We start from the raw sequence: 26,910 nt of genomic DNA on the forward strand, positions 1-26,910 counted from the left end.
ATGGCATCGGACAGAAAAAAAGATGCCGATTCGGGCATTGAGGTGACCTCGAGATCAGGCAGCAAAGGGGGCCTTCGGTTGGATGGACGAGAGCCCAGTCTCCAGGCTGCGATAAAAGCACTACCAGGAGCCCTGGCCGGTATGGCCCAGTGGTTAGAGTGACAGCCCATGGACCAAAAGGTTGTGGGTTCGATTCCTGGTCAAGGGCACACACCTGGGTTGCAGGTTCGATGCCTGACCTTGGCCTGCGCACTTGAGGGAGGCAACCAATTACTGTGTCTCTCTCACATCCATGTTTCTCTCTCTCTCTTTCTCAATCCCTCTCTCCCTTTCACTCTCTTTTAAAAATATCAGTGGAAAAAATATCCCCAGGTGAGGTTTCACAACAACAAAGCTACCAGGGGGACACCCTCTCTCTAGATTGGAGAGCACCAGGGGGCTTGGGGTGGCATCTCCCGCTCCTGGGGGTCAGAGCACACCCAGCCACGAGGAGACCTGGGGAATGTTCTCCAGTGTGGACATGAGCACCAGGGTCACCGTCTCTAGGACTGGACCACGGACGGCCCTCAGGTCTCCAGGCTCCTCCACGCTGGAGCCCCTGTCAACAGATTCCTAAACGGGCTCCTCCAGAGGCGCAAGCCGGTCACCAGACGGCAAAGCCTTTTCCGCCTCGGGCATTAATGAGGCTCAGCCGCCACTGTCAATCTCCCAGGAGCCAGCGTTTAATGGCCTCGGCTGACAGGTGGCCCCTGGGACCAGAGGTCTCTGGTGGAGCCCAGGCACCGCCGGGGGCATTTTCCAGAATTAGCTGCTGGGGCCTGGGAATGCAGGGGAGTTTCAGGAAAAGGGAAGTGGGCGCCCCCCCCCCCCCCGGGTTCTAAGGTCACTGGCTGAGCATTTGGAAGGTGTCACTGAGCTCACACAGCAGAGGGGCTTGTCACCTTTTCTCTCGACCGCTGCTGGCCGCGTTCCCTGGTGGAACCCTCCCTTCCTTCCCTCCTTCCTTCCTCAGCCTTCTGTCTCTCTGGTTCTCCAGGAAGCAGTTTGTAGGGGACACTGGCCAGGGCTGCAGCCGAGGGGATGAGCTCTCCCTTGTTTTACAAACGGGAGACACCCAGGTCTCAAGGGAGGAAGAGACCGGTCTGCCGGGCTCCAGGCCCAGCTCAGTGGCCTAAGGTCGCCTCCCCTCTCGCTGGGTCAGGTTCCCTCTCCGCAAAATGCCGACAGGAGCCTCACCCTACGGGGCGGCTGTGGGGTTAGAGAGGTGCTTCTACGCGTGGGAGCCCAGCGTGGGGCCCGCACCGGGTCAGGGCGCTCGGTTATCTTCCCGGTAAAGGCCTTCGTGTCCAGCTTGACCGTTCCGTCACTCGCCGGTCACTCCCTGGACTCTGACCGCAGCTCACACCCCCCGGAATGTGGAATTTAATCTTCGGGGAAGGAATGAACACTCGTGTGGAGCCGCATTGAGAAATGAGACGGGCGGGAATGGACCGCGGGGAAAACATTTGAAGGAGGCCAAAGAAACGGTGTTTATCTGGGGCCCCGAAGTCGGGGTGGGCGCGGCGCCTCCCCCCACGCGGAGGCGAATGCTGGGGCCCGCGCTTCAGCACAGCCACAGTTCCCCTCCCCGCCCTGGCCCCTGTTGCACGGCCATGAGAGCGTCTGCCCTCGGACTAAAGGGCCTCGGGCTCGATTCCCAGTCAAGGGCGCGCACCTGGGTTGCGGGTTCGATCCCTGGCCCAGGTTGGGGCCTGGGTGGGAGGCCGCCCATCAATGTTTCTCTCTCTCTCCCTGTCCTTCCCTCCTCCGCCTCATCACTAAAAAATTATATCGATGGAAACAGTACTTTCAGTTGAAGATTAAAAAAAAAAAAAGAAACGAGAGCCAGGCACTGTCTTCAACTCAGTAAACAGAACAACAGAACCTCTCCCTCTCGCGGGGTTTACATTTCAAGTCGGGGAGAGAGCCGTAAACAAACACACAGGGGCGGGTCAGCGCCGTGGCAGTGCCAGCAACTTTACGTGGGACCCTCGGGAAGGTTCCAACCGAGCGACGAGGAGTCGGCGAGGCCGAGGTGAGCGTCAGCACTTCCCCGCAACCCGGTGGAAACAGTCAGGGAGAAAGTTAAATGACAGAATAATGATGGATACCGAGGGCCCAGGGAAGTCGCCGTCGCTGAGTACGCACCAGTCTGCGTCCCTACTTGTCCTAGAGTCACAGCAATGGCAGACGCCATTTATGGGTGACCTGACAGTGGCTATTATGTCTCCCCAGTTAGACTGAGGTCTCCCTGAAGACTGGGGCTGTGCCGCGGTCACCACCGGAAGGCAGGGGCTGTCCCCCGTCAGAGGAGGAGCCCCTGGAGGGCAGGGACATGGCCCCTCCAGTCCCCAGGGAAGGGTCCTGTCCTTGTGTTTCTTAAGCAGGAGACTGGCCGTCACCTCGCCTCCCCAGGGTGGGGCCCCCCGAGGACATGAAGCGCCCAGTGAGCCCCGGCCTAGCTCCCCACCCGGCCCTCAGTCCCAGCCCTTCTGGGTGCCCGCTTTGGCGCGGTGCCCGGGGCCGGGCCGCTGGGCAGGGATGGGGTTTCAGCCTGAACTTTACTGCCAGCTGTGTGGCCAGGCTGCTGGGAATCTGAGAAGCGGAGCCAGAGGAAGAACAGCTGAACCCAGGGAAGGAGACACTCTGCCCTTACACCCGAGGCCGAGGGGCCGCGTCCTGGGGTGTGATCCCTGGGTCCTGGTCCCGGCTGGCCACCGGGAGGGAGCGAGGCTGCCGAGAGCAAGTCCAGCGGTGGACGAAGGCGGGACTTGCCACTTTTCTCCGAAGGAAGCTTCACCTACGGGACGTGTGACGAGGTTACGCCATAGGGAGAGGGGTGTGAAAATGTCACCCCCGACACCACACTGGGCACTGGGAGGATCCCTGGACAATGGTCAGGACACCTGTCAGCGGCTCGAGTGGTAGGCTGGAGATTTCCAGAAAAGGCCGGACTGAGGGCCAGGCAGCCCCTCCACCCCCTCCAGTGTCTACTGCCCATCGCAGGGGCCAGGCTGGCATCTGACTCAGGACCCGTCACACAGCTAAGATTGCCACCTTAGTGTCACAGAGGGCAGACAGAGGACAGAGGCGGGTGGGGACCATGGGGACCCATCTCAGCTCCTAGAATCCTGAAACTTCCATCTACTGCAATGAGTGGGACCCCAGGGTGGTGCAGGGCAGGTGAGAGGCACCCCCAATGGGGGTCTGCTGGCCATTCAGCCTTCAGGGAAGAAATTTCAGCTCCCTGGGGACCGATGGGGCCACTGAAACGCAGAATGGCTCCCCCTCCCTGTCCTCGGGCTCAGGAGGTAGCCTGGAGCCTAGGGCCCCACTGTGAGAAAGGGCACCCTGGGGTTACCAGACCACCTACCTGGGAGCTGCCTTTCGCTCCCACCCCCTCCAGCTCCTTTTCTACCCTGCACCAGAGTGAGCTTTTAAAAAGGCAAATTGGGCCCTGGCTGGCCGGGCTCAGGGGTTAGAGCGTCCTCGAGAAGGGTCACGGGTTTGATTCCCAGTCAAGGGCATGCACCTGGGTTGCAGGTTCAATTTCCAGCCCCGGTCAGGGCGCATACAGGAGGCAACCAATCCATCACTGTTTCTCTCTCTCCCTCTCTCCCTCCCTCCTTTCCACTCTCTCTGAAAAACCATGAAAACATATCCTCAGGTGAGGATTTTAAAAAAAGCAAATTGGGTCCTGTCGTCCCTCCAGCTGAAAGGAGCCTCCTTGGCTCTTAGCACAGAGATCCAAGTTTTCAAGCGGCTTCCAAAGTTTACCTGTGCAAACTCACCTCCACCCACTCGTTCGGCCCTCCCAGCTCCCGCTCTCCTCCGGTACCTTGACCCCTCGAGCGGGAGTGGCAGTTTGGAACTGGCCACTGGACACCTGTCTGCCCAGTGGACTGTGAGCTCAGGAGGGGGCCTGGTTTTCTCCCCTTTGTGCTCTGAGGCCCGACACAGGGCAGGTGCTCAGCATATATTTGCTGAGCTCTTCCAAAGGGGGGCAGGCAGCCTTATCGCCTCACCTCCTGGGCCTCACCTGCCCTTCGCTCTCATTAAGATCTGTTGCCAACTACACTATCCCCAGTTCCCACCTTCCTTCCCCTCTTCCATCCAGTCTTCTGGCCAGCTGGCCTGGTCACCCCTTCTATCCCAAGAAAGCTCACCTCCTCCTGGAAGGCCTCCTGGCCCCACGACTCCCAGGGTCTCTTTCGGTGGAGTGCACCCCCACGTGGAGTCTGTGGGATCACGGCCCTCTTGTCAGTCTGGGTCTGTGACTAGCTCCCCAAATGTGTAGCCTGTTTGGTGCCACTTTGGGTTGTGATTCCCACAGGGACAGTGGCTTTTTATGTATCTGTGTGACTTATGGTATCCGGGGTCTCAAGGGACCGGCTTAGCTGTAAAGCTAAGGCTTCGGGTAATAAGACGCCCCCGCTGAGAGGGGTCATCCAAATGGCACCACACAAAGCAAACTTCGCTAAGCCGGCCTGGTTAAGAGCTTAAAGCTTTGCGAGACCAGGCGTTGGAGGGACCAAATGTCACAGGACCCTTCCGTGTCTGACCTCAGGGAGGCCGGGGCATTACCCCTGGGGGGCCTTGCCCTGCCAAGCCCAGGCAGGAGGAGAAGGAAGGAGGCGGGCCAGTGGGAGGGGCAGAGGGAGCCCAAAAAGGCCGTGGTGACCTACATCTGTCCCAGCACTGCTTGTCCACTGCAGTCCTTCCAGAGGCTCGGGCAGGGTGCAGCAGCTGGAAGCAGGGAGGAGGGAGCAGACGGGAGGCTGGAGGCCAGCTGTGCACCCAGGTAAGTGGGCACTGCACACCTGCTTGCACACCTGGGCGGGGGCAGGGCCAGGGCCAGGGCCAGATGGAGATACCTGAGGGCTCACTAACTTGTCCATTCAAGAAGGGGCAGGCACAGGGCATGAGATTTTCAGGGGATATCCCCCAGCGGCCAATCGCACCCTGGGGTGCGTGGTCACCCGTCTGGACAGTGGCCCCGTCTGGGTGTTTCTGTCCGGGCTCTGCTTGGCTCAGACTGTGAAATGCTGACCAGGTTACAGATCTGACTAGCTGTTCAGGATGAGGCCCTGGGGCTGGACTAGGTACGTCTCAGCGCAGCCAAGAGAAACCCCAGCTGAGGAAGTGGGTGCAACAGGAGCCTGGGTCCGTAGACTGAGGGCAGGGGGCGGAGGGCCGGGGTCCCGGAGGCCGAAGCCCAGTTGGGAGAGGCCTGAGCGAGGGCGCTGTGCCGAGAAAGATCCTGGTCCTTCTCAAAGAGGAAATGGAGTGCGGAGACCAGGATTCATTTCCTCCCCGCGCCGTTCAGTCGAGACCACAGTCCCCCGGCTCCCACCTAGCCAAGCTCTTGCCCGTTTGGCATTGACCTTGCACCAAATCTGGCTGCTTCCAGAAAAGAACGGAGGTCCAGAGGGTGGCACGGCTTAACATGGGACCCCCCTGTCCCGCGTGTAGGGCTCTGCGTGGCTCTCCTTGTCAGCTGGCCCCTGCAGGCGGGGGGCTGGGGGACAGGACTGTGCTAGTGCTACCTCTTCATTGTGAAAAATGGCCGTGTGAGTGAGTGACCGAGCTGATAGTGATGATGACAGGTGAGGGAGGTGACAACTAGGAGACCGGGGTGAGCCGCTCCGGGGTGGGGTCGTGGCCAGGGGCCAGGTGGCTGTGCGGGCGCGGGTGGGGCGGGGGCCCCTCTGCCAGCTTGGCGGCTGCTCTCCGTCCTGGCGCTCCCTCGTGACTCCCGGCTGCATGGTGGCTGCGGCCCGGTGACCGCTCCAGAACGTCGCTGGCGCGGCGTGGCATTCCAGCGTGTCGGGGGGCGGCGGCCGGGCCGCGGGAGGGACGCCGTGGCGGGGCCAGCCGTGCCAGTGGGTGGGCAGCTGTGAAAGGGAATATGTCCTGTGTGCCGGAATGTGCCCTGTCATGGGCGTCCACTCTGAGGACAGGGCTCTTTGGGCAGGAAACGGAGCCTCCAAAGTAGAACGCCGTGGCCACGGGCCAAGCACGTCGGAGGGGGGACGGCTGGAGATCCCTTTCAAGACGGCCCTTCCCCTCTAGCTCAGGGCTCTGGTCAAGGGTCCCCCCCAGCCCAGAGACTGCGCCCTCTCCTGGGGGGCACTTCCCCTCAGCCACTGCGGACTGATGCAACGAAAGGAAATCGGGGAGCGGGGTGGGGACAGCGGTGGTGGGTGGAAGACTCCCGTCCACCTCACATTATCAGCAGAACCTCGGTTCTGGAACTAAATTCGTTCTGGAAGGCTGTTCAAAAACCCAAGCATTTTTCCCCCCATTAAAAATAACATGAATGGAATTAATCCGTTCCGGACCCCCCAAATGATTCGGTTTTAACCTTTCTTAAATACATACCGTATATGTCCAATATACCGTTTAGTCTATAAATAAACACTTTAAAAAGCAGAAAGGACATGAAATCTCAATAGAATTTGAACAAGAAACGAAATGTCCAGTAAAAAATGAAAATTTCGTAATAATAGTAAGCGGCAACAAGAGCAAAAAACCCACACAAAACCACGAAAATATTCACAGCACAATATCCTGAGATGTTAACAACGTGAGGTCCGGCGGTAAACTGACTCAGGCTCACACAGTCGCTCCTTCGGCTGTCCCCTGAGAGACGCGTGACTGACCACGCGGGTGTCCGCGCGAGAGGGGTTGTCGGGTCGAGAAGTAAATTGTTCGAGACGGGAGGCGTTCGAGAAACAAGGCTGGACTATAATTCACTGGCCCCAGAGGGGGGCAGGCGGATTCGTGGGGACAAGAACAGCCAGGCGAGGGGTCTCCGGCAGACCTGGCGATCGGCAAGATCCAGACCTGCTGAGGGCGGGAGGGAGAGGCTGCCAGGCCCCACTGGGAAACCTGAGTTTGTCCCTGGGAAAGTCGCGTCCAAAGTCGAGGGGTCCAGGCTATGAGAGCTGGAAAAATCCCGGATGCCGGGAGCTTGTTCTCTGGAGGTGTGAGGAGGCTGCTTCACCCCCAAGTGGCCATTGGGCTTGGCTTCCGCCTGGAGGCCAGGCCACCAGCACAGTTTGTAGGCAACTGTACCCGGGTGCCCCCAGACGCTGGCCGATGCCCTCCCTGTGGGCGGGCTGGGGTGAGACCCGCCGAGCCCCCAGAAGCCCATCTTCTCTTCTCAGGAGATCTCTCGCCACCCACGGGAGCCAACGAGGAACCAGACCATGGCAGGTGAGCAAGCGGAAGGAGCAGGGCTCAGAGGCCTCCGGGAACTCACCTGTCTCTGCTTTTCTAGTTTTGGCTTTGGGGTCTGAGCTGTTTGCCTAATGGGTTCAGAGCCCCCTATGGAGGCCCTGCTTCCTGGGGAGGACCCCCTTCTCCTCCAGTTTCTCCCTGGGGACACTCACAAGGTCTCCCCAGGGTGCCCCTGCCCACTTCCCAGGGGCTCTGTTCACACTGCTGGAGGACCACAGCCAGACTCCCCTAGAAAAGTCAGACGCACCCCACAGGCAGGCGCTATGAGCCTGTCCCACCCAGCACGGGACAGCGAGGGGGCTCTTGCTTCCCGGGTCAGTGCCCCACTGTGTTGAGGGCCACCCACGAGGGGGGCAGGAGCCATCTTCCTTTCTCCCACGTCCTCAGGGAAGCCCCTCAAGAAGCACGGGGTGACCACCCGGCAGCTGGTGGACAAGGTCCCCGAAGGATGCAGCCTGCCAGACTTCGAGCAGAAGCCGGTCACCATGGCGCTGGCGGAGGGTGAGGCCTGGGGTGGGGCTGAGGGAACCCCGCTCCGCCACCTCCGGCACGCTCAGCCCCCGTCCCCAAGGCCGCCCCACCCACACCACATCTGCCTACATTGGGGGGGTGCCTGCCTGGACCCCCAGAAGGGACAGAATGGGTCTAGGGAAGGAGCACACACTGTGCTTTTCAGATACGAGACGTAATTGGGAACAAGGAAGGGAAATGCTAGATGGGGGGGGGGGCTGTGCTGCTTCCTCGCGCCCTCCCCTCCCCCAGCCTCCAAGCCCCAGAGGGTGGGGGGCACAGGCGTCGTGAGAGTCCTTGAGTTGGGGACCGTGGCCAGGTCTCCTTCCTCAAATGGGCAGTCGAGATGCCCAGAGCAGCGAGGATAACACACATTAACAGCTTAATAAAGCGCCACCCTCCCACCCGCTCTCCCCACGCAGGGAGAAACGCCATCCTCCGGGCTGTGGTCTGTGGGGAGCCCAGGCCTGAGGTGCGCTGGCAGAGCAGCAAGGGGGACCTCAGTAACTCCAGCAAGTACCAGATCTTCTCCGCCCCTGGCAGCAAGGAGCACGCACTGCAGGTAAGTCAGCTCAGCTCCGCTCTGCGGCTGCAGGTGGCCTGAGCCAGGTGTGCACCTGGCAGGCTCGCAGGCACCTCTGCCCAACACCTGGGGGTGCTGCAGACGGGAGCATAAAAACTCAAGCTGTGGAGCCAGGCTGCGGGGTGACAAGCCCTGGCCCAGCGTCTTGGACTGAAAAGTTACTTTCTTCTCTGCACCTCTAATTGGGGCAATAATAGTACCTCGTTTACGGGCCTTTGTGAGTGTCGAAGGTTTATGTAAAGTGGGTAGCCAGTGCCTTGGCCTCCAGTGAACACTCAGTCAGTGCTGGTCAATGTGAGTAATATCTGTAGCTGTCAATCATGGAATACCTGCTGTGTGCTGGCCCCCAGACTAACCATTTGGCATAGATTATGTCATCTAATCCCGACCATTTGCTGCTTTTTGAGGTATTGTTACCTTTACTTTATAAGGGAATAGTGTCAACAATAAAAAATAAAAAAATAAAAATAAAAGGCTCAGAGGGGTTAGGTAAATTGCCCAAGGTCACACAGCCCAAAACCCAGACCCTGAAAAAACCAGCTCCTTCTGCCTCTGATGGCAGGAGTCGGTTTATCCGTGCTCTGTTGTGGGCTGGGTTTGCCTTGGTCTCTGTCTTTCCCCGTGAAGACGGGACGAGTCTTTGTCCCCCTGGCCCATAGCCTTGTCTAGTGACAGAGGAGGGGAAGTGCTAGTCCCACTCCCTGCCCTTGGCCTCTCTGCAGATCAACAAGCTGACAGGCGAGGACACGGACCAGTACCGCTGCTGGGCAGTGAACCTGTACGGAGAGGCCGTGTGCTCGGCGAGGCTCACCGTCATCGAAGGTGGGCTGGTCCCCTGTCCCCGCCGTGCTCGGGCCGCTGGAGGTGCCTTGCCTCGCCTGGTGGGGGGAGGGGAGGGGCGACCGAGGAGGAGCTGGTGATAAAGATGAAGAGCCGGATCGTCAATGGCTGCAGGACCAGCCAAACAGCTGGTTGGCACAATGGGGCCTAAACCTGAAATGACAGCTCTCGGGTGAAGGAAAGAGCAGCTGCCCCTCAGATGTGGCTCAGCTGTCGTCCCAGTGTCACTTCCCTCATGTAAGCCACCGCCCTGGTCCCTGTAGACAGGGAGGGCCAGCCCTGTGTGAGGTGCGAAGCAGGCATGTCCCATCTCAGCCACGCTAAGGCTCTGGGGCATCAACAAAGATGAAGGGCAGACCCTCCGACCTGCCCACCCCTGCTGCTGGGCTGTCGCCGGGCCTTAGGGGGCAGGGGGAGGCCAGGGCCCTGGGGCTCAGTCGTCCTCGGGAAGACTGTCAGTGTGCCTGGCTCCTCTCCCGGCCGGTCCACATTGACTCCCCCTCTCCTCCCCGGTGGTCCAGTCGGCTTTAGGAAGAAACGGAAGAGGAACACGGAGCCCCAGGAGGGTAGGTGGAAGGGTGTCAGAGGCCTCCTTGGGGCCTTCGGGGGATGGGCTACTCCTTGCCTGGCGCCCCCCACTTGGCCAGGCCCCCACAGAGGCCTCCTGGGTCCTCACCGGTCCACAGGAGGGCTCCTTCTGAAAGCCCTCCTTCCACGCCCTCCCCACCCGCCCACTCCCTACAGGAGAGCCCTGCCTTGGCCCCTCCGATGCCCACGCCTGGGCCAGGGCCTCATTTCCATTCCTTTTCCAGACCTCAGTAAGGAGCTGATGGACTTACGGAAGATGCTGAAGAAGAGGTGGGTGTGGGCCTGTCTGTGGGGGTCCCCGTACCCCAAAGCCCCATAAGCATGCGGGGCTCAGCCCTCGCCTCCGCTCTGAACACAGGCGGGCAGGCTGGGCTGCAGGTGCGGGGAGGAAGGATGCCCCGGAGGTGCAGCTGTGCCACTTCTGAGCTCATCGTGGCTCCTCCCTAGGGCCTGATTTTCTCCTTGGTGAAACGGGGGGGGGGGGCTTCACTAGAGCATTTTAACACATTTTTTAGAGCCACAGACATCTTGCTTGGAAATCCACAACTCGAGGTGTTAGGTGCGGGCTTCTCCTGGGAAGCTGGAGCCATAGTCAGTCCCAGAGCCCGGTCTGTGCTCCCCCTTGCCTCCAGCGCAGGGAGGGCAGCTCCCCAGGCCCCTCGGGGGGCCTGGCCTCTGACCCGCTGTCCCTGCGCCCCCAGGGCCCCACCCCCCAAGAAAAAGATGGACCCGGAGCAGGTGTGGCAGCTGCTGATGACGGCCGACCGGAAGGACTACGAGAGGCTGTGCATGAAGTACGGCATCGCCGACTTCCGCGGGATGCTGCGCAAGCTGGAGAGGATGCGGCGGGAGCGGGAGGACAGGATGGCCCAGGTACCCCGCCTGCGCCTGCCTGCGGGCGCCGCCCGGGCCTCCAGAAGCCAAGCCGGTGGGGGGGCCCTCCCCCGGTTCCCTCGGTGTGGTGTCTGGCCAGGGACCAGGTTTCCAAGCCCACGTCTTAGCTGTGAAACCTGCCCCTGATTCTAACTCTGGGCTCTGGAAAAGTTAGGGCCGCTGAGCCTTGGCTCCCTTATTTGTAACGTGGGTGTTAACTAGTCGCACCTGCCTCACAGGGCCATTGAGCGGGGAGGAGAGGGTGTGCTGACGGCTCTTAGCTGGGTGCCTGACACCCAGTGAGGGCTTCCTGCCAGCCACCGTCATCATCGCAGACCTTGGGGACCTGCCTTATTTGCAAAGGCTTCCAGCGAAGGGAATGTTACGGTTCCCACCGGCGCTCTCATTCCAGCGTCTTGTAAACTGCGCAGGAAGTTCTCCCCCTGTGTCAAACCTAACTACAGTCTAAATCTATTTTTTCTCCTGGAAACACAAAACACCTAGTCTTCCATCATCCCGAAAATGGTGTTTTATCAGACCCCCCACCCAGGGTGTGCGCTCTCTCTCCTCCAAACTTTCTCACCTGCTTCAACACAGAGCCCAGCACAGGGCTCTTTGCACACGGTAGGCGCTCCACTCGCTTTTACCGGATGAAACGACCGATGAACACGAAGCCCTGCTGTGTTCTCGGAGGCCCTGGACACCCGGGTTCTTTCTTGCTCTCACGTCTCATCTTGGAAAATCTCCTTCTTCGAGGGGTTTAAGCCTCCCACGTGGTTCCATGCCTGTTTGACTGGGATTTGGGGCTCTGGGGTCCGGGGGTTGTAGTGCCCCGAAGAGAGCTCTCCTGGTGGGTTTGTCTTCCTTAGTACATCCACAGCGTCTCCAACACGAAACACATCAAGGTCACCAAGGAGGGGGTCGCATTCTTTGAACTGGATCTGGACCTCAAGGATCCTGAGAGCAATGTCTACCTGTACAAGGTGAGGCTAGAAGGGCCACTGAAAGGAGAGGGCTCTGGCAGGGATCCTTATGTTCTATTCCCTGATGGGCCCGTTCCAAGTACCTAAGGCAGTGCCCGGCACACCGTGGGCACCTAAATGTTTGGCAGGTAATTTATCGGCAGGTAGTTTGACCCTGTGGTCAGAGTCGTGCACATTCCTGGAGGGTTTGCTTCCCTTCCGGCCTGCTCTCCACCCCACCCACTCCTCTCTCCCGCCCCAACCCCTTTAAGCCCCAGGAATATGTCCCCCATGCCCGGGCCAGTGGGAGACAAGCGCTGGCTGCTGCCAGCATGGGATTGGGGCAGCAGGTTCGGGGGACCCACCGAGGCCCTGAGCCCCCCGTCTCTCCCGGCCTCAGGATGGTGAGATGGTCCCCTACAGCTCCGACAGCCAAGCCAAGCGCAGCGTGCGGCGGCTGGGGAAACACTATCACTTCCAGATCCAGGACCTGTGGCCCGAGGACGCCGGCATCTACCAGGTCAGGGTAGAGGAAGCCGAGGTCTTCTCCACAGAGCTGGAGGCCAGCGGTGAGCGGGCCCCCCGCATGGGGCGGGTCTGCTGGGGGCCCAGGCAGGGTGGGAAGGTGAACGTGTCGATGACAGTGGGGAGGAGAGCACAGGTCCAGGGGGTTAAATGGTGGCACCTTTTCCAAAGTCTCGGCCAAGGTCAAGGTCAGAGCCTCAGCGGACACACCTGTCCCTGCTGCAGACCTCCTGTGGCCACAGACCCTCCTCAGCTCAAACTAAGTGCCAGCCTCTGGCGCTCACCCCTTCCTTGTGCCCGACCTCTTCTCCCATGGCTCCTTAGCAAGACCCCCTGTGCCCCAGATACACGGTCAGATTTGGAATTCCAGAATTCCAGGGCTGAGAATCGTCTTCCTGTTCGTATCCTAAAGATAACCCCTCCCACGGACATAGGGGTGAGAGGCGCCCCGTCCAAGGTCACACGGGGGGGGGGGGGTTGTGGCTGAACTGGTACGAGCCTGGGTTTCCGACTGCCAGCTCCACCACGTCGGGTCACACTTGTCACCCTGCCGAGCTCACCATGGCCCCATTGCTACTTCCCTCACAGCCATCCCGCCCAGAGTGGTGGTGCCGCTGTGCGAGGCCCGCTGCGAAGAGCAGGCTGACGCGGCCTTCGAGTGCGTGCTCTCCAACCCCTGCCCCAACGCCACCTGGCATTTCAAGCACCGGCCTCTCCAGCCCAGCGACAAATACGAAGTGTCCATGTCCCCCGATGGGCTGACCCACCAGCTGGTGGTGAAGGGCGCCCGGCTCTCAGACATGGGGCCCTACTCCCTGGACACCGGGCTCCACATCTCCAGCGCCTGGCTGGTGGTGGAAAGTGAGTGGCCCACCCGTCTCCCTGCCTCCACCACAGCCAGGCATCAGTCGCTAGCTCTGGGTGGTGCACCCACCTCTTAGGTCTGTCCTGACCCACTGCAGGGCCTCTCTTCCCAGCCAGCCTGTCTCCCTCAGCTGCCTCCGCTCCACCGGGCCTGTGGGATGGCCCAGGGGACACAGATCCAAGGTGGCCCTGGGGCCCTTCTCAAGGCTTGGGACAGTGCCCAGGTTCCGTGGGTGGGAAGTCCCTGTGAGCCCCCAGGCTTTGGGGTTCCAGGTGATCCCAGAAGCCCATAAATTGGACATTTTAAGGCAGCCGCTGTCCCTGGCCTCCTGGCAGTTTGCTAAACCAGTGACTTTGGTTCCTGCATTTTCCCCCAGAGTCCTCGGGAACCACTCAGCAGGGTGGGGTGGGGTGGGTGCTGGACTGGGGAAGTGGGGATGGCACTTCCCCATCTCTTAGCGCCCCCCCCCCCCCCCCCCCCGCCCGGCTTCCTTCCCTGATGGTCATCTTGTTTCTCTGCTGGGAAAACTGGTGGTCGGGAGGGGCAGCTGGGTTTGGACGACTGACTATCGGCCTGACTTAAAGGGTCTCTTCTCTCTCTCTCCGTGGTGGCATTGACCTCTCACCAAAGCTGGGCAGGACAAAGGCCTTCTGACCACAAGTGCTGACCACCAAGTCCAGGTGCCAGGAGCCCCAACCTCAGAAGCAGAAGAGGCCAGGGGTGCCAGCAGCAAGTGGAGTCAACGCAGACAGCAGGGCCCCACAGGGGACGCCCTCGAGGGGGCCAGGCCGGCTTCTGGGCTCCAGCTCACAGCCAGCCCAGACAGAGGTGGCCTTGGTGGGCATGGCTACTCCCTGACGGGGCACGAGGGGGCCACTGATGCAGCCTGGGGCCCTGGGCAGGCAAGAAAGGGCTTGCTGGAAGCAGACGGAGACACAGCCACTCTGCCTGAGGACAACCAGCTCCACAGAGAGGGGGACTGGGACACAAGCCTTCCGGGGAGGCCTCATGCACAGGGAGAGGGTGCAGGATCAGGGCTGGGCCTCACAGAAAGTCACCAGCCCGATGGCGGCAGGGGTAGTGATGGGGACAGACGTGGCAGGCCAGCAGGGGCCTGGGAGGCTGGGTCCCAGCACCCCGTGGTTGGAGGATTGGTGGGCAGTGGGGAAGGACAGGAGCACAGAGGGGACAATGGGAGTCAGCTGGACAGGTACAGCCAGGATCAACTCTGGGGGGCTCAGCTGGGAGATGGGACAGGAATGAGGGCCCTGCAGGGGTTGCAAGCTGGTCCTGCAGGGTTTGGGTCAGAAGGGGAATCGCTGGAGAAGTCACTTCAGGGGAGCCTGGGTCAAGTGGGGCGAGGGGATGGTCTGAGCCAGGACAGGGGGAGCGGAGCAGCATGGGGCGCCTGGGGCAGTGGGGCTGGCCTGGGGGAGTCTGGGGACAGCAGTGTGGCAGGGGGTTCTGGTGCCCTGGAGTCTCCTGAAGGAAGGGGATCCAGCTCTGAGGCAGGCAGGAGTCCTGAGATCTGGGGCTCTCAGGGACGAGGCGATGATGACCATGGGGACACAAGGGGCTTCAGGGGGTCAGGGCAGTCTCCAGGACAGACACCTGCAGGCAAGTCCTTCGGGGACCCTTCGATATCTGGTGGCCGAGAACTCCTGCTGGGGCACGGAGGTCCTGAGGGTTCAAGGCAGGAGGCAGGTGATCGGGGCCCAGGGGAGTCTGGGGGTAAGGGAGGGAGCTACAAAACTAGCCCTGGGGGCCCAGGAGGTCCTGGGGGTTGGGGAAGAGAGGGCCAGGGGACAGTGGGGGCCTTGGGTGAGGCAGGGGATGGCAGAAGCCTCCAGTATTCCCAAGGGGGGACAGCAGGTCAGAGGGGAGCAGGGGAGGCTGGCAGAATGGAGGCTGGAAGCACAGGGCCTTGGGATGACGCAGGGTCCAGCCTCAGGCCAGCCGGGGCCCACCCTGGGCCTGGAGAGCTGGGGTTTGGAGGAGGGAGAGGGGGTGCGGGTGGTACCCAGGTGCCTGGACTGATAGGGTCTGGTCAAGGAGGGGATGCCAGCAGCCACAGGCTAATTGGGGCTCCAGGCCAGGGTGCTCAGGGGCCCTGGGGGACACAGGGAGGCGTGGATGGAGCAGGAGGCCCAGGGGCCACGGGGTCTGGGTCAGATTTCTGGAATGGGACAGTGAACTCCAGAGAAGGACAACCTGGAGGTGAAACAGGCCGTGAGGCTGGCTTAGTGGGATCCAGGTACGGCGAAGGCTCAGGGTATTTAAGGGGAATAGGTCCTGAAAGTGGGGTTGGTTATGGTGATGGCTCAGGGGCGCCGGGAGACAAGGGCTCTGCTCGTAGCACTGGGGCACCTGGGGGAGCAGGGTCTGAGGAGGGGGCTGCTTACAGGGACAGCTCACGGGTGCCTGGGGCATTATGGTCTGAAAACCAAGATGGTCATGGTCCTGGAAGGAGGGGAACTGAGACACCTGCAGGTCTCAAGAGTGGCACAGGTGGCCCTGAGGGAGGGCTCGTGAATGAGGCCGGGATGGGCCCGGAAACCTGGGACACATCCAGAGGCCGGGGAGATGCCGGCCCTGGGGGAGGGCATCTTTCCAACAGTGGCCTGGGGAGTCCAGGGACAGTGGGGTCTGGGGGTAAAGGTGGCCTTGGGCCCTCTGCAACAGTGGGGGCTGTAGGGGAGGGACATGTGGGAGCAGAGCCAGGGGGCTCTGGGAGAATTCAGCCTTGGGGTTCAACTGGAGATGGTGGGGGCTTCGGAGCCCCGGGGGCAAAGGGGGCCTTTGGGGAAGGAGGCTGTGAAGATGGCTCTGGGGGTCTGGGAGCCGCGAAGCCAGACTCTCTGAGGGCAGGGGGCAAAGCAAGTGACCAGGATGGGACCAGGGGCCCTGGTGCTGGGGCCCCCAGAGCTGGGTGGGAGGAGTCGAGGAGCCCCAAGGCACAGGCTCCTGACGCTGGGGCCGGTTCCAACAGCCAGTGGTCTTGTGGGTCTGGCAGTGAGCTGGGTTTGGGGGATGGAGCTGGAATCCCAGGGTCTCAGCTAATTGGAGGTAAAACAGCTTCTGGAGGAGTGTCAAGGGGTCTCGGGCCTGGGGGGATGGGGCCCGAGGGTGAGGCGGGCCTTAGGGATGGTTTGGGGGGCCTGGGAGGGATGGGGTCAGGGAGTGAGGCAGGTCATAGGAAAGATTTGGGGGCTCCTGAGGGAATGGGGTCAGGGGCTCAGGCAGGTCACAGGGATGCTTTGGGAGGTTCTGGGGGAACGGGTTCAGGTCGCAGGGGAGGGTCTGGGGACATCGGACCAGAGGGTGAGAAGGGCTATGGAGATGGTTCCGGGAGCTGTGGGGTAGCAGGCTCTCTGGCCTCAGTGGGACAAGAGGGTGGACCCCGAGGCCGAGAAGCCGAGGGACACGGCTCAGGGTACGGGGCAGCGTCAGAGGGGTCTTATGGTGGCACTAGCTCCAAGAGGGGCAGGGGACCAGGGCTGGTAAACGGGGCTGGTCCTGGGGAGGGCTCTGGGATGCCCGGAGTAGGGAGTGCTGCAGATGGGCAGGGCTCCAGGGTAGGTCTCGGGGGCTCTGCAAACTCAGGGACCCCAGGGGCTCCTGGGGACAGAGGGGCTCCCAGTGGGGAGTGCAGGTCTGCAGACAAAGGAACGGGTGTGGGGGCTTCTGGCCGTCTTGATGGCCGGGAGGCAGTGGAGGGGGACGCCTGGGCAGGGACAGCAGATCTGGGATCCAGACATGAAGGGGACTTCGGGAAAGCAGGTGCAGGGACAGCAGGCAGGGGAGGAGCTGCTGGCCAGGGAGGACCAGGGCCTCAGGGAGCAGAGGGCTCACTGCTCGGAGGCGGGGGGGTGGCAGGAACGTCGGGGACAGGCACAGGGCAGGTTCTGGACGGAGGCCGGATGCCTGGGCAGAGGGGCAAATCTACGTCGGAGTCTGCAGATGGGCCAGGGGTCCATTGTGCTCGGGCCCCAGGCCGGAAAGACCAGGGGTCTGAACGGGGCCATGCAGGAGCTAGGAGCCAGGTCCCCGGCTCCAGGGTGGAAGATGCCACTTTCGATGGGAGCCAGGAAGGGCTGGAAGCCTCCAGGGGCCGGACACGGGCTGCAGGCCAAGGAGAGGCTGGAGGGAGGCAAGGCCTAGGGTTGCTGGAGAGCAAAGGTTCAGGGCCTGGAAGGGACAGGACTGCTGGTGCAAGGGACTTGGACGGAGCCTGGAATGGCCTGGAAGGTTCTTTTGGCAGCAAAGACTCTGGAGACAGATCCGGGGGCATCGGGGGCTCGGGTGGCCAGCTCAGCAGAGGGCAGAGAGGAGAAAGGGGGCCGCCAGAGGCTGAGAACAACAAGGCCCAAGGTCCAAGGGCCCTGAAGGAAGACAAGGGACAGGGAGAAGCAGAGTCTGGCAGATCAGATGGGAGGTCAGGTCCGTGTAGCTGCAGGCTCCAAACACGGTCGGGGGCCAAGGCCGGAGCTGCAGAGAGGCGAACGTTGGATGAGGCCAGAGGCAGGGGACAGCGGCCCGACAGAGAGGACACAGAGCACTCTGGGGAGACTCTGCATGAAGACGGGAGCTGGGAGCCCCCGAGTCATCTGGGCAGCAGGAGAGGTGGCACAGGGGGCAGGTTGGATGACGGTGGCCAAGGGAAGGATGCCTCCCGGAGTCCCCGATCCAGACGCAAGCCTGGCACTGGCGATTTCTTCGAGGAAGCCCGAGGTAGGTGCTTGCAGCGAAGCTGGCTCCAGCGGGGACCCTGCACCCTGGGATGCCTGGCTCTGTCCCGGTTCTGCCTCCAGCCCCAGGCGTTTGTCCCTGCCAGCACCCTCCCATTTTGGGGGGGTCTCCTTCCAGTGCAGGAAGTAGCCTCCTCCTTGTGCAGGTGGGATCCAGGCCAAGGGGCCCTGGGGTCCCCTGGGCATCTGTCTGGATACAAGGCATCTAAAGCACAGAGCTGTCCAACTAGCTCTGTGGGTCACCCAGACACCCGTCTCTGTGACTCAGGGATCTTTCACCCACCATGCACCCCACTTTTCCTGCACTAGCTCAGGCCCTGCTGAGAAGAATAGGGGTTGGCAGAGAGCAGCTGGCAGGACCTGGTGGCCTCCTGGGGTGCCATGCAGGCCATGGCCTGGGAGGCTGGGCCCCGGGGAGGGCCCTGAGTGACAGTCCTCCGCCTCTGTCTGTCTCTCCAGGCCCCACGGGCCACTTCTCCCGAGGCCTGGCTGACACGGAAGCACAGCTCGGGGAGGCCGTCGTGCTCTCCTGTATCCTCAGCCGGGACCTGGGACCGGGTGCCTGGTTTAAGGATGGAGTCAAGGTACCACCCCCTCCCCTCCCCGGCCAAGCACACACACCTCGACCACCGGCTCAGAGTGGGGGCCGAGGGGAAGCAGAGAACAGGGGAGGGTCCATTTGTCCTTCCTCTTCCTAATGCACCTGTGAGTTTAGCCAACAAATCACTGTTTACAACATGCAAGATTTTAGACTCAGTGGGTGTTCCGGTCACTTCCCTACACACACCCCTTGCTCTCAGCTGCCCCAACTGCCTTTTTTGTCCCAACACCTGTTGAATTCTGCACACCTTTAAGGCCTCGGACAAAGGCCACCTGTGAGCCTAGCCAGGCGAGATCTCTCGGCCCTGGGACAGACATCTGTCCTCTACTCTGGCTGTCATCTCGGGAGGAAGCCTGTCCCAGGGCTTCAGAGCTCCGGCCGGCATCAGGCACCCTGGCCTCTGATACCACTACTGTGACCTCTGGTTTCATCTATAACATGGACCAATAACTGTGCCTACTGCCTTAGGTTGGCTCCCACTCGGTGAGGGGGTGGAGCACAGAGGGTTAGCACATGCTGGCCCACGGCCACGCTCCATCCACACCTGTTACTGTGGTTCCTGCAATTGCATTAGTGAGGGCCCTGGTTGGCGGGGCCTGGGGGAGCCCTGCGCTGGGGGTGACCGGCTCTACCGTGGCCTGTTTCCAGCTCAGCACCCAGGACGGACTGGTCATCCAGCAGGACGGCCTCATGCACCGGCTCCTCCTCGAGCACGTGCAGGAGACCCAGGCCGGGAGGTACAGTTTCGTGGCCGGCGAGCAGGAAAGCAAAGCTACCCTGACCATCCGAGGTGAGGCTCAGCCCACGCTTGCCCACCTGGTGCCTGCATCAGGTAATATGCAAACACCTGAACATGTGGCTGGTCTGCAGAAGATGATGCTAAAATTTCTTGTCAGGAAGTCCCTGGTGAGGTCCCTCCTGCTGCAGAAGAGGCCACGTACCCCCCATTAATCCTCCAGAGGTGGGGGACAGGGTTTCTGACTGTGGAGACTCCCAGTGCCCTGGCCCCTTTGACCCCCTTGCCCTGTTGCATCCCTAGATCCCCCCATCATCGATCCAGACGTGGCGAAGAGCCTGAAGGAGCCACTGGTAGTCAAGGCCGGGAAGCCGCTGACTGTGAAGATCGCCTTCCAGAGCCGCCTCCCGGTCCAGGCCACCTGGACAAAGGACGGGGCCGAGGTGGACGGTGCCAGCGGCAGAGGGGCCCAGGCGGCCCTGGGGGATGGCTTCACCCGTCTGTGCGTCCCGAGCGCCAGCAGGAAGGATGGTGGCCTGTACAGCGTGACACTGAGGAGCAAGGGGGGCTCCGCGCAGGCCGAGGTCACCCTGCAAGTCATAGGTGCCCGCCCGCCCCAGCCTCCCTCCCGCCAGGGCCTGGGCGTCCCAGGCTCTGATCCTCACCTGCTGGCTGCTTAAGATCCAAAGCTGCTGCTACCCAGCCCCTCTCCCCTCCGCAGACGCAGATGGGGTGGGAAGAAGCAGTTTCCACAGTAAAGGCTGGGAGGAGGCCTGAGAGAGTTGCTGGGGGGGATGGTGGCCCCGGCCCTGAGTGATGCCAACAGGGTGCAGCCGGAGGGCTGAGAGGGGCGGCTGGGCTCGGGCTGTTGCTCTCTATGGTACTTCCCTGGGCATGTGTGTGTTGGGGTGGAGACCAGGGACACCTCTAGGTCCTACCTGAGCCTCTCTGAGGGTTCCACTCACAGCAGGCTGATCTACTGACAGGGGTGGGGGGTCCAGCACGGCTTCCCTCCAGCTCCCCTGATGTCCCTTCTCTTCCTGCTCTTCTCCCGGGGCCCAGACAAGCCTCAGCCACCGCAGGGCCCCCTGGAGGTTCAGGACTGCCGGGGGTCTGGAGTCAGCCTCAGCTGGCGGCCCCCACGGGACGATGGGGGCCGGGCCGTGGAGCACTACATAGTGGAGCGGCGGCAGGCGGGCCGGAGCACGTGGCTGAAGGTTGGCGAGCCCCCCGCAGGTAGCACCAGCTTCACAGATGCCCAGGTGGAGCAGGGGAAGAAGTATGCCTTCCGCGTGCGGGCCGTCACCTCCGAGGGGCCCGGGGAGGCCCTGGAGTCGGAGGAGGTGCTGGTAGCTCCAGAGGGTAAGAGGACGGCTGGGGCCGGGCGGGACCATCTCAGGCTCCCCACAGTGCCCCAGGCGGAGGGACAGGGAAGGGTTTAGGGCCTCTGAGGGCACTGTGGGGACTCCTCATCTGGAAGCAAGATTAATGGGAGTCTTTTCCCAGCGGGGGGCTCTCCAGACGAACATGCAGAGCCCACTCTCATGACCCTGGGGGGATCATCCTCAGCATATGTTCCATCTGGCTGGACCCCTGGGCCATAGTGTTTCTCTGTCCTGGAGCACGTGACTCAGCCAAGCACGTGTCCCAGAAAGGGACAGAGTGTGCCTCCCCTCCAGATGCCCCCCTCCACCCCCCAGGACCTTCCCTCGGCCTCTGGCTGACCAAACCTTCTCTGCCCCCAGCGCGCCCCGGGCCCCCCTCGGCCCCGGCCATCCAGTCGGCCTCTAGCAAGAGCATCACCCTGACCTGGACGGCGCCTCGAGGCCCCGGCAGCGCCCACATCCTGGGCTACCTGTTGGACAAGCGCAAGAAGGGCAGCAACACCTGGACCGCAGTGACCGAGCAGCCTGTGCTTGGTGAGCAGCCTGAGTGCCGCTGACTCCGCTGTCCCCTGGGTGCCCACCTGGCTCGCTCCAAGGTCCTGGGGCACCATCATGGCCTGAAGCAGTGGGTCTCCCCCGGCTGGTTCTGTCCCTGGGATGCTGAGCAATGTCTGGTTGTCTCACTGAAATGGGGAAGCAGGGAGTGGCATCCAGTGTTAAGAAGGCGGAGACGCTGCTCAGCACCCAACGGCACATGGGACGCCCCCCCCCCACTGTGACTGCAATGTCCACGGTGCTGAGGGGAGACCTGGGCTAGTGGGCATCTCGGGATGAAGTCGGACATGGAGCTCTTAGCCCCATCCCTCCGTCTGCCCTTGACCGCTGGCGGCTCCCTCTCTGTCCGGATCTCAGCTTTCTGAGCGTTACGGCACTGGCCCACGACCGCCCAGTGAGTTAGTGGCAGGGATTCAGGGCCCTGACCCCCCGAGCAGCGCCCTCTGCACCTGGGAGAGGCTGGGTGACCCCACTGGCTGGAGCGGAAGGCTGTGCTCTGGCCCCAGGCTGGTCTTCCCCAGGACCCGCGGGCACCACCTGTGTCCCCGTGGCCCGGCCCCGCCCGAGTGGCACCAACGTGGCCTGCCTTTCACAGAGCGGAGGTGGACGGTGACCGACTTGAGGCCTGACTGCCAGTACGAATTCCGGGTCACGGCCGTGGCTCCCTCCGGCCCCGGGCAGCCTGGGCCCCCGTCAGATGCTGTCTTTGCTCGAGACCCCATGAGTAAGTAAAACATCAGGTGGCAGGAATCGTGGGAGGCCGGTTAGTGAGAGAGTGGTTAGGTGCTGAGTGAGTGGGATGAGTTGGGGAGGCTTCCTGGAGGAGGTGCCATTCCTGACATTCCCACGGTGCTGGGCCAGGACCCCCCGAGCCGGTGAGGGATCTCCAGGTCACGGACACGTCGCACACCAGCATCGCCCTGCGCTGGGCCCAGCCTGACACTCAGGACGGAGACGCGGCCCAGGGGTACGTGGTGGAGCTGCGTCCCGCGGACAGCCTCGAGTGGACCCCGTGCCACGTGGGCACCGTGCCTGGCACCACCTACACGGCCAAGGGGCTGCGGCCCAGAGAGGGCTACTTCGTGAGGGTCATCGCCGTGAACGACGGGGGCCGCAGCCAGCCCACTGCCCTGGACGTGTTGGTACAGGCCATGCCCACTCCCGGTGAGCCCCACCTCCCTCCGGACCCTTCCTGGGAGGGGCCCCTGAGCAGCGCCCCCCCCCCCCCGGTGCTCGCTGAGTCAAGATCCCCTTCCCCAGTTTAATGAAGTAACATTTTTAAAAAAATATGTTTTTATTGATTTTTAGAGAGAGAGGAAGGGAGAGGGAGAGAGAGAGAGAAACATTGATGATGAGAGTCATCCATCAGCTGCCTCCTGCATGCCCCCTGCTGAGGATCGAACCCGCAACCCGGGCATGTGCCCTGACCGGGAATTGAACCGGTGACCTCTTGGTGCACAGGACAACGCTCAACCACTGAGCCACACCAGCTGGGCCCAAGTAACATTTACTGAGCAGGCCCTTTCAGAAATGCTGTCTCCTTATAACTCATAAAAACTCGCCAGGTTAATATTTGTTTCCCCAATTTACAATCAAGGTACTTTGTCCCTGGGACCTCCCACGTGGCTGTGGCAGAGACAGGATTTAAACCAAGTGCCCGGCTCCAAAGCCCAGCATCTCTGCCTCCCAAGCACAGCCCAGAAAGTCACAGGTGCTGCTCAGCGCAGGTGGTTCACGCTCGGGGCAAAGGATGCTCAGGCTCTGCCGTCGGCAGGTGGACCTGCTTACTCCTTGGGCTGTGGAAGTAGCTGACTCATCCTCAACTCAAACTGAGCCGGGCCATCCCTCATTTGTCACCATAGTGATAGGGGGGACAGGCACAGCGAAAGCACGCTGTTTCTGCGTCTGGAATCCCAGGGCCTTATCCTGGTTCCGCCCCCTCCCCGTGGTCTCAGGCGTGTCACCCGATATCTCATTCAGTGGTCGCCTTGCCTGCAGAAGAAAATGCTGGCCAACTTTCTCAGTGTCCTCTGTTCCAGCCTAATCTGACCCTCTCCTCCCAGTTCCCTGGGAGCCACCTGTCCCATCAGGCCCTCAGCATCAGTGAGGTTGGCCAAGCCTTCCTTCCCCTGCCCACCTACCTTGTTGGTGACTGGGGGTTGGGGCCCAGCTGCAGAGGGAGGTGACTGGCCATCTTGCGTGTTGCAGTCTCTCCCAAGTTCCTCATGGACTCCAGCACCAAGGACTTGCTGGTGGTCAGAGTTGGAGACACCGTCCACGTGCCTATTCGCTTTGAGGTGAGTGTGTCTATCTAATGGGTGTACGAGGGGGCCCACTGTGACCCAGGGAGCCCAGCTCAGCCCTGTGGTTCCCTTCACACCGGGGCTTGTGCTGGACATCAGAGTGAGGGAGGAAAGCAGGGTGAGGGGCCTCCTTGAAGGCCCAGCCCCACCTGCACCCTCCCGGCCAGCCCTCCCAGCACCCTGTCCTCCCCACGTCCAGGGCTGCCTCAGGACTTTCCCTTCCCGCTGTCCCTCCTTGTTTCCCAGGCTGCCCCCCTGCCGGAGGCGACCTGGCTGAAGGATGGCCTGCCTCTGCCGAAAAAATGCGTGACCTCCACCAAGGAAGGCCTCACCCAGCTCCTGGTCCCCGTGGCCAGCCTCGCGGACAGTGGCATCTACACCGTGGTGCTGAGAAACCTGCAGGGGCAGGAGGCCGTCTACACCTTCGTCATCAGGGTGTCAGGTGAGCAAGGGCCCCAGGTCTCAGCTGTGCTGCTCCCCAGGCCGGGCTGGGCAGTGACCTCACCCCTACCTTCCCACATGCTGAAGGGGATTCTGAGTCCACTGTTCTTCTGCCCAGGGACTCAGGGACAGTAGCCACAGCCCCTCCCAGACTTCAGTTCATCTGCACTGAGAGTCACTGAGCCGGTCACCCCCATGACTTCATGCAGAGCCAAGGGGAACCCTGTCTGGGGTCCTGGCAGGAGGGGAGGGTCACCCTCCACACGGCCCGCCAGGGAGGTGACCTCACGAAGGCAGAGTGAGCAGCTGACAGGGGCTCTAACAGCCTATGAGAGCTCCCACTGTGTCCATGTCTGGGGTCATTTCACTCACAGACCACAGTGAAGGTCCCTCCCCCAGAGAGAGCAGTGGACCCTACAAGCTCTCTCTAGCTCCAGCTTCTGGCTCAGCAAAGATGCGTCCCCCAGAAGATGCGGGGGCCAGGGTAGGACCACGCAGAAGCCCACGGGCATTGTCCAGTGCCCTGTTGCGTCCCCCAACCTCGGCTCCTCTGGCCTCTCTCCCACAGCCAAGCCGCAGGCGCCCGGGCCCATCCGCCTGCAAGAGAACGTGCCAGGGACGGTGACAGCCGAGTGGGAGCCCTCTCCAGACGAGGCCCGGGGCATCCCACTGCACTACACGGTGTTGACACGCTCCTCCGGGCACGGCCCCTGGCAGGAGGCGGCCGACCGCGTCCACACCAACCGCTTCACCCTGCTGGGCGTCGTTCCCGGCCACGAGTACCACTTCCGAGTGGTGGCCAAAAACGAGCTGGGGGCCAGCGAGCCCTCAGACACCAGCCAGCCCTGGTGCATCCCCCGGCAGCGAGGTGAGCTCCACACCGCCGCTCCATGCACCCCAGTGTGGCCAGATTCGCCGGGTGCCAAGGCCACCGTGTCTCCATGTGTAACTGGACCCAGAGTCCAGCTGGTGGCCCAGAGCTGTCCCTTCTCTGCTCCTGTCCAACCCACCTGCACCACGGTCCTCTGTGTCCCTGACTCAAGGGAGACACGTGGCCTGATGTCTCTCGGGGTGATAATGGAAGGGGCTGTGGGCATCTGTGACTCCAGATGCCTTCCCGTGGCAGCCAATAGGTTTCTCAAAAAACACAGCGTACTTTACCATCAAATAGATGGGACCTCAATGCAGCCACTGGAAAAAGCAGGTTATAAAATCAGGTGCACACGCCTTGGCCAGTGTTCTCAGTGGTTAGAGCGTTTGCCTGAGCACTGAAGGGCCAGGGGTTCGATTTCCAGTCAAGGGACATACCTGGGTTGCAGGTTAGATCCCTGGCCGTGCAGGAGGCAACTAATCGATGTGTCTCATTGATGTTTCTCTCTCTCTCTCCCTCACTCCATCCCATTCTCTCTAAAAAGCAATAGAAATAATATCCTCAGGTGAAGATTAACAGAAAAATAAACAAAACAGAAACCCTAAATTATTTCTAGAAAAGGGTGAAAGAGTGAGGCAGCCCTGGGGGCCTAATTTGCAGAAAGGAAAAGCCTGTGTCCCGGCAGGAGCTCCCCGCCCAGCTGCCCCAGGCAGCCTGCCTCACCTCTGACCCTCCCGTCTGCCCCGGTTCCATTCCAGACACAGTCACGGTGAAGGCCCCCAAGTACCGGGAGCCCAACCTGAACCAGAAGCCTTGGTTCCTGGTGGGCCTGCGCTCCCACCTGCTGCCACCCGGCTGCCAGTGCTGCATGAGCTGCGCCGTGAAGGGCTGGCCCCAGCCCCGTGTCACCTGGTTCAAGAACGGCGAGAGCCTGGAGGGCCACCCCGTCGTGTACAGCACCGACACGCTGGGCGTGTGCTCACTGGTCATCCCCAGTGTGGCCCCCGAGGACAGCGGCCTGTACAAGGCGGTGGCTGAGAACTCGCTGGGCCAGGCTGTCAGCATGGCCACCCTCATAGTCACAGGTAAGGTGCTGCCTGGCAAAGGCCATGCTTGTGAAGGGAAGGAAGTCAGAGGAGTGACCATCTGCCCACTTCCAGGGGCCGCAGGGGACCCATCTTCTCTGGAGTGACCGGGAGGGGTCAGAGGCCCAGCTGGTGCAGATGCCTAGTGTCTGGGTGCTTAGGGTTGCCCGGAGGGCGGGGGAAGGACTTGGCCTGAGCTCAGAGAGCAGCTGGGGGCTCTGGATTTGAACCCTCACCCCCAGCGGCAGAGCCCCCGGGCCTAACCCCCTTGCTGTATGACCATCACACTTAGCAGGTGTGGGGGCAGCTGCCCCTCGGGGACCAGCTGGAACACCCCGGTGCCCTGTGTCTTGCAGAACCCAGCTCCTAGCCCCGCCCCACCCTGGGATGGCCCTGCCTGGCCACGCGACCACGGCACAGCCACGGAGGATGACAGACGCCTGAAGTCTCAGCCCTGACGCCCACGCTGGCCGGGGAGCCAGTCCCGAGGGACAGAGGACAGTGCCCAGAGCCCCAGGGAGAAGGCAGCGAGGGGTTTCTGCGGCGGTTCCACCAGGAAAGCATGGAGTCCTCAGGGGAGGAAAGGAAGAACTGGGGACATCAGCTTCCCGGCCCCACTGACCAGAATGACAGCGAACCTCCCCCCTCGCCACCTGGGCTTCTTCTTTCTCCACTTCAGACACCCAGGGAGAGCCCGCCTGCAGGGGGGAGGCCCCGTCCTCAGTTCCTAGGCTGGGACTTGGGGGGCAGAGCTGGGCCTGCTGCGACCACAGGGAGGGGACAGTAAGGGAGGTCAGCGGGCCTGCGTGGGGACCAGGGCCCGGAGGGCGCGTGTGTGCAGGGGGGCGGTTGCTGCTTTCTGTGCTTTTCCTCATTAAAACATCAGGCGAATCAGTTGCAGGTGAACTGGAGGTGGTGTGTTGGAGGGGAGGCTGCAGCAGGTCGGGCTGGGGTGGGGGTAACGGTTCTGGGTTGTGGAAAGAATTGGGTCAGAACCGGACTGACATCTCCCCAGCTGTGAGCTCTCTGGCCCAGGCTGACCGTGACATGGACAGCGGGAGCCAGCAGCTAGGGCTGGGGTCAGGGCCTGAGGAGCCCCCAGCAGCGGCCTCCCCGGGGGGACAGGACAACACAGGCCAGGCCTCAGTGTCCTCCTGA

General features: G+C 61.9%; 2 protein-coding genes across 2 annotated transcripts; both read left to right on the plus strand.

Moving 5' to 3' along the window:
• Positions 1–26,910, plus strand: IGFN1 (immunoglobulin like and fibronectin type III domain containing 1). The gene is made up of 24 exons (XM_087829063.1): positions 1–139; positions 7,669–7,782; positions 8,214–8,353; positions 9,097–9,196; positions 9,736–9,780; positions 10,027–10,072; positions 10,504–10,675; positions 11,545–11,658; positions 12,038–12,206; positions 12,751–13,023; positions 13,658–13,709; positions 17,643–17,758; positions 18,235–18,359; positions 19,025–19,166; positions 19,416–19,715; positions 20,175–20,474; positions 20,858–21,031; positions 21,648–21,776; positions 21,914–22,216; positions 23,261–23,349; positions 23,602–23,797; positions 24,365–24,664; positions 25,426–25,752; positions 26,768–26,910. Exons 1-24 carry the CDS (start codon positions 1–3, stop codon positions 26,908–26,910), a joined length of 4,008 nt encoding a protein of 1,335 aa, XP_087685189.1.
• On the plus strand, positions 15,571–17,042 carry LOC148090764 (immunoglobulin-like and fibronectin type III domain-containing protein 1). Its single transcript, XM_087829048.1, has 2 exons — positions 15,571–16,199; positions 17,021–17,042. The coding sequence occupies exons 1-2, from the start codon at positions 15,571–15,573 to the stop codon at positions 17,040–17,042; spliced, it is 651 nt and encodes a 216-aa protein (XP_087685174.1).

Source organism: Miniopterus natalensis, chromosome 21, assembly GCF_054644295.1.
Source record: "Miniopterus natalensis isolate mMinNat1 chromosome 21, mMinNat1.hap1, whole genome shotgun sequence".
Lineage (NCBI taxonomy): Eukaryota > Metazoa > Chordata > Mammalia > Chiroptera > Miniopteridae > Miniopterus > Miniopterus natalensis.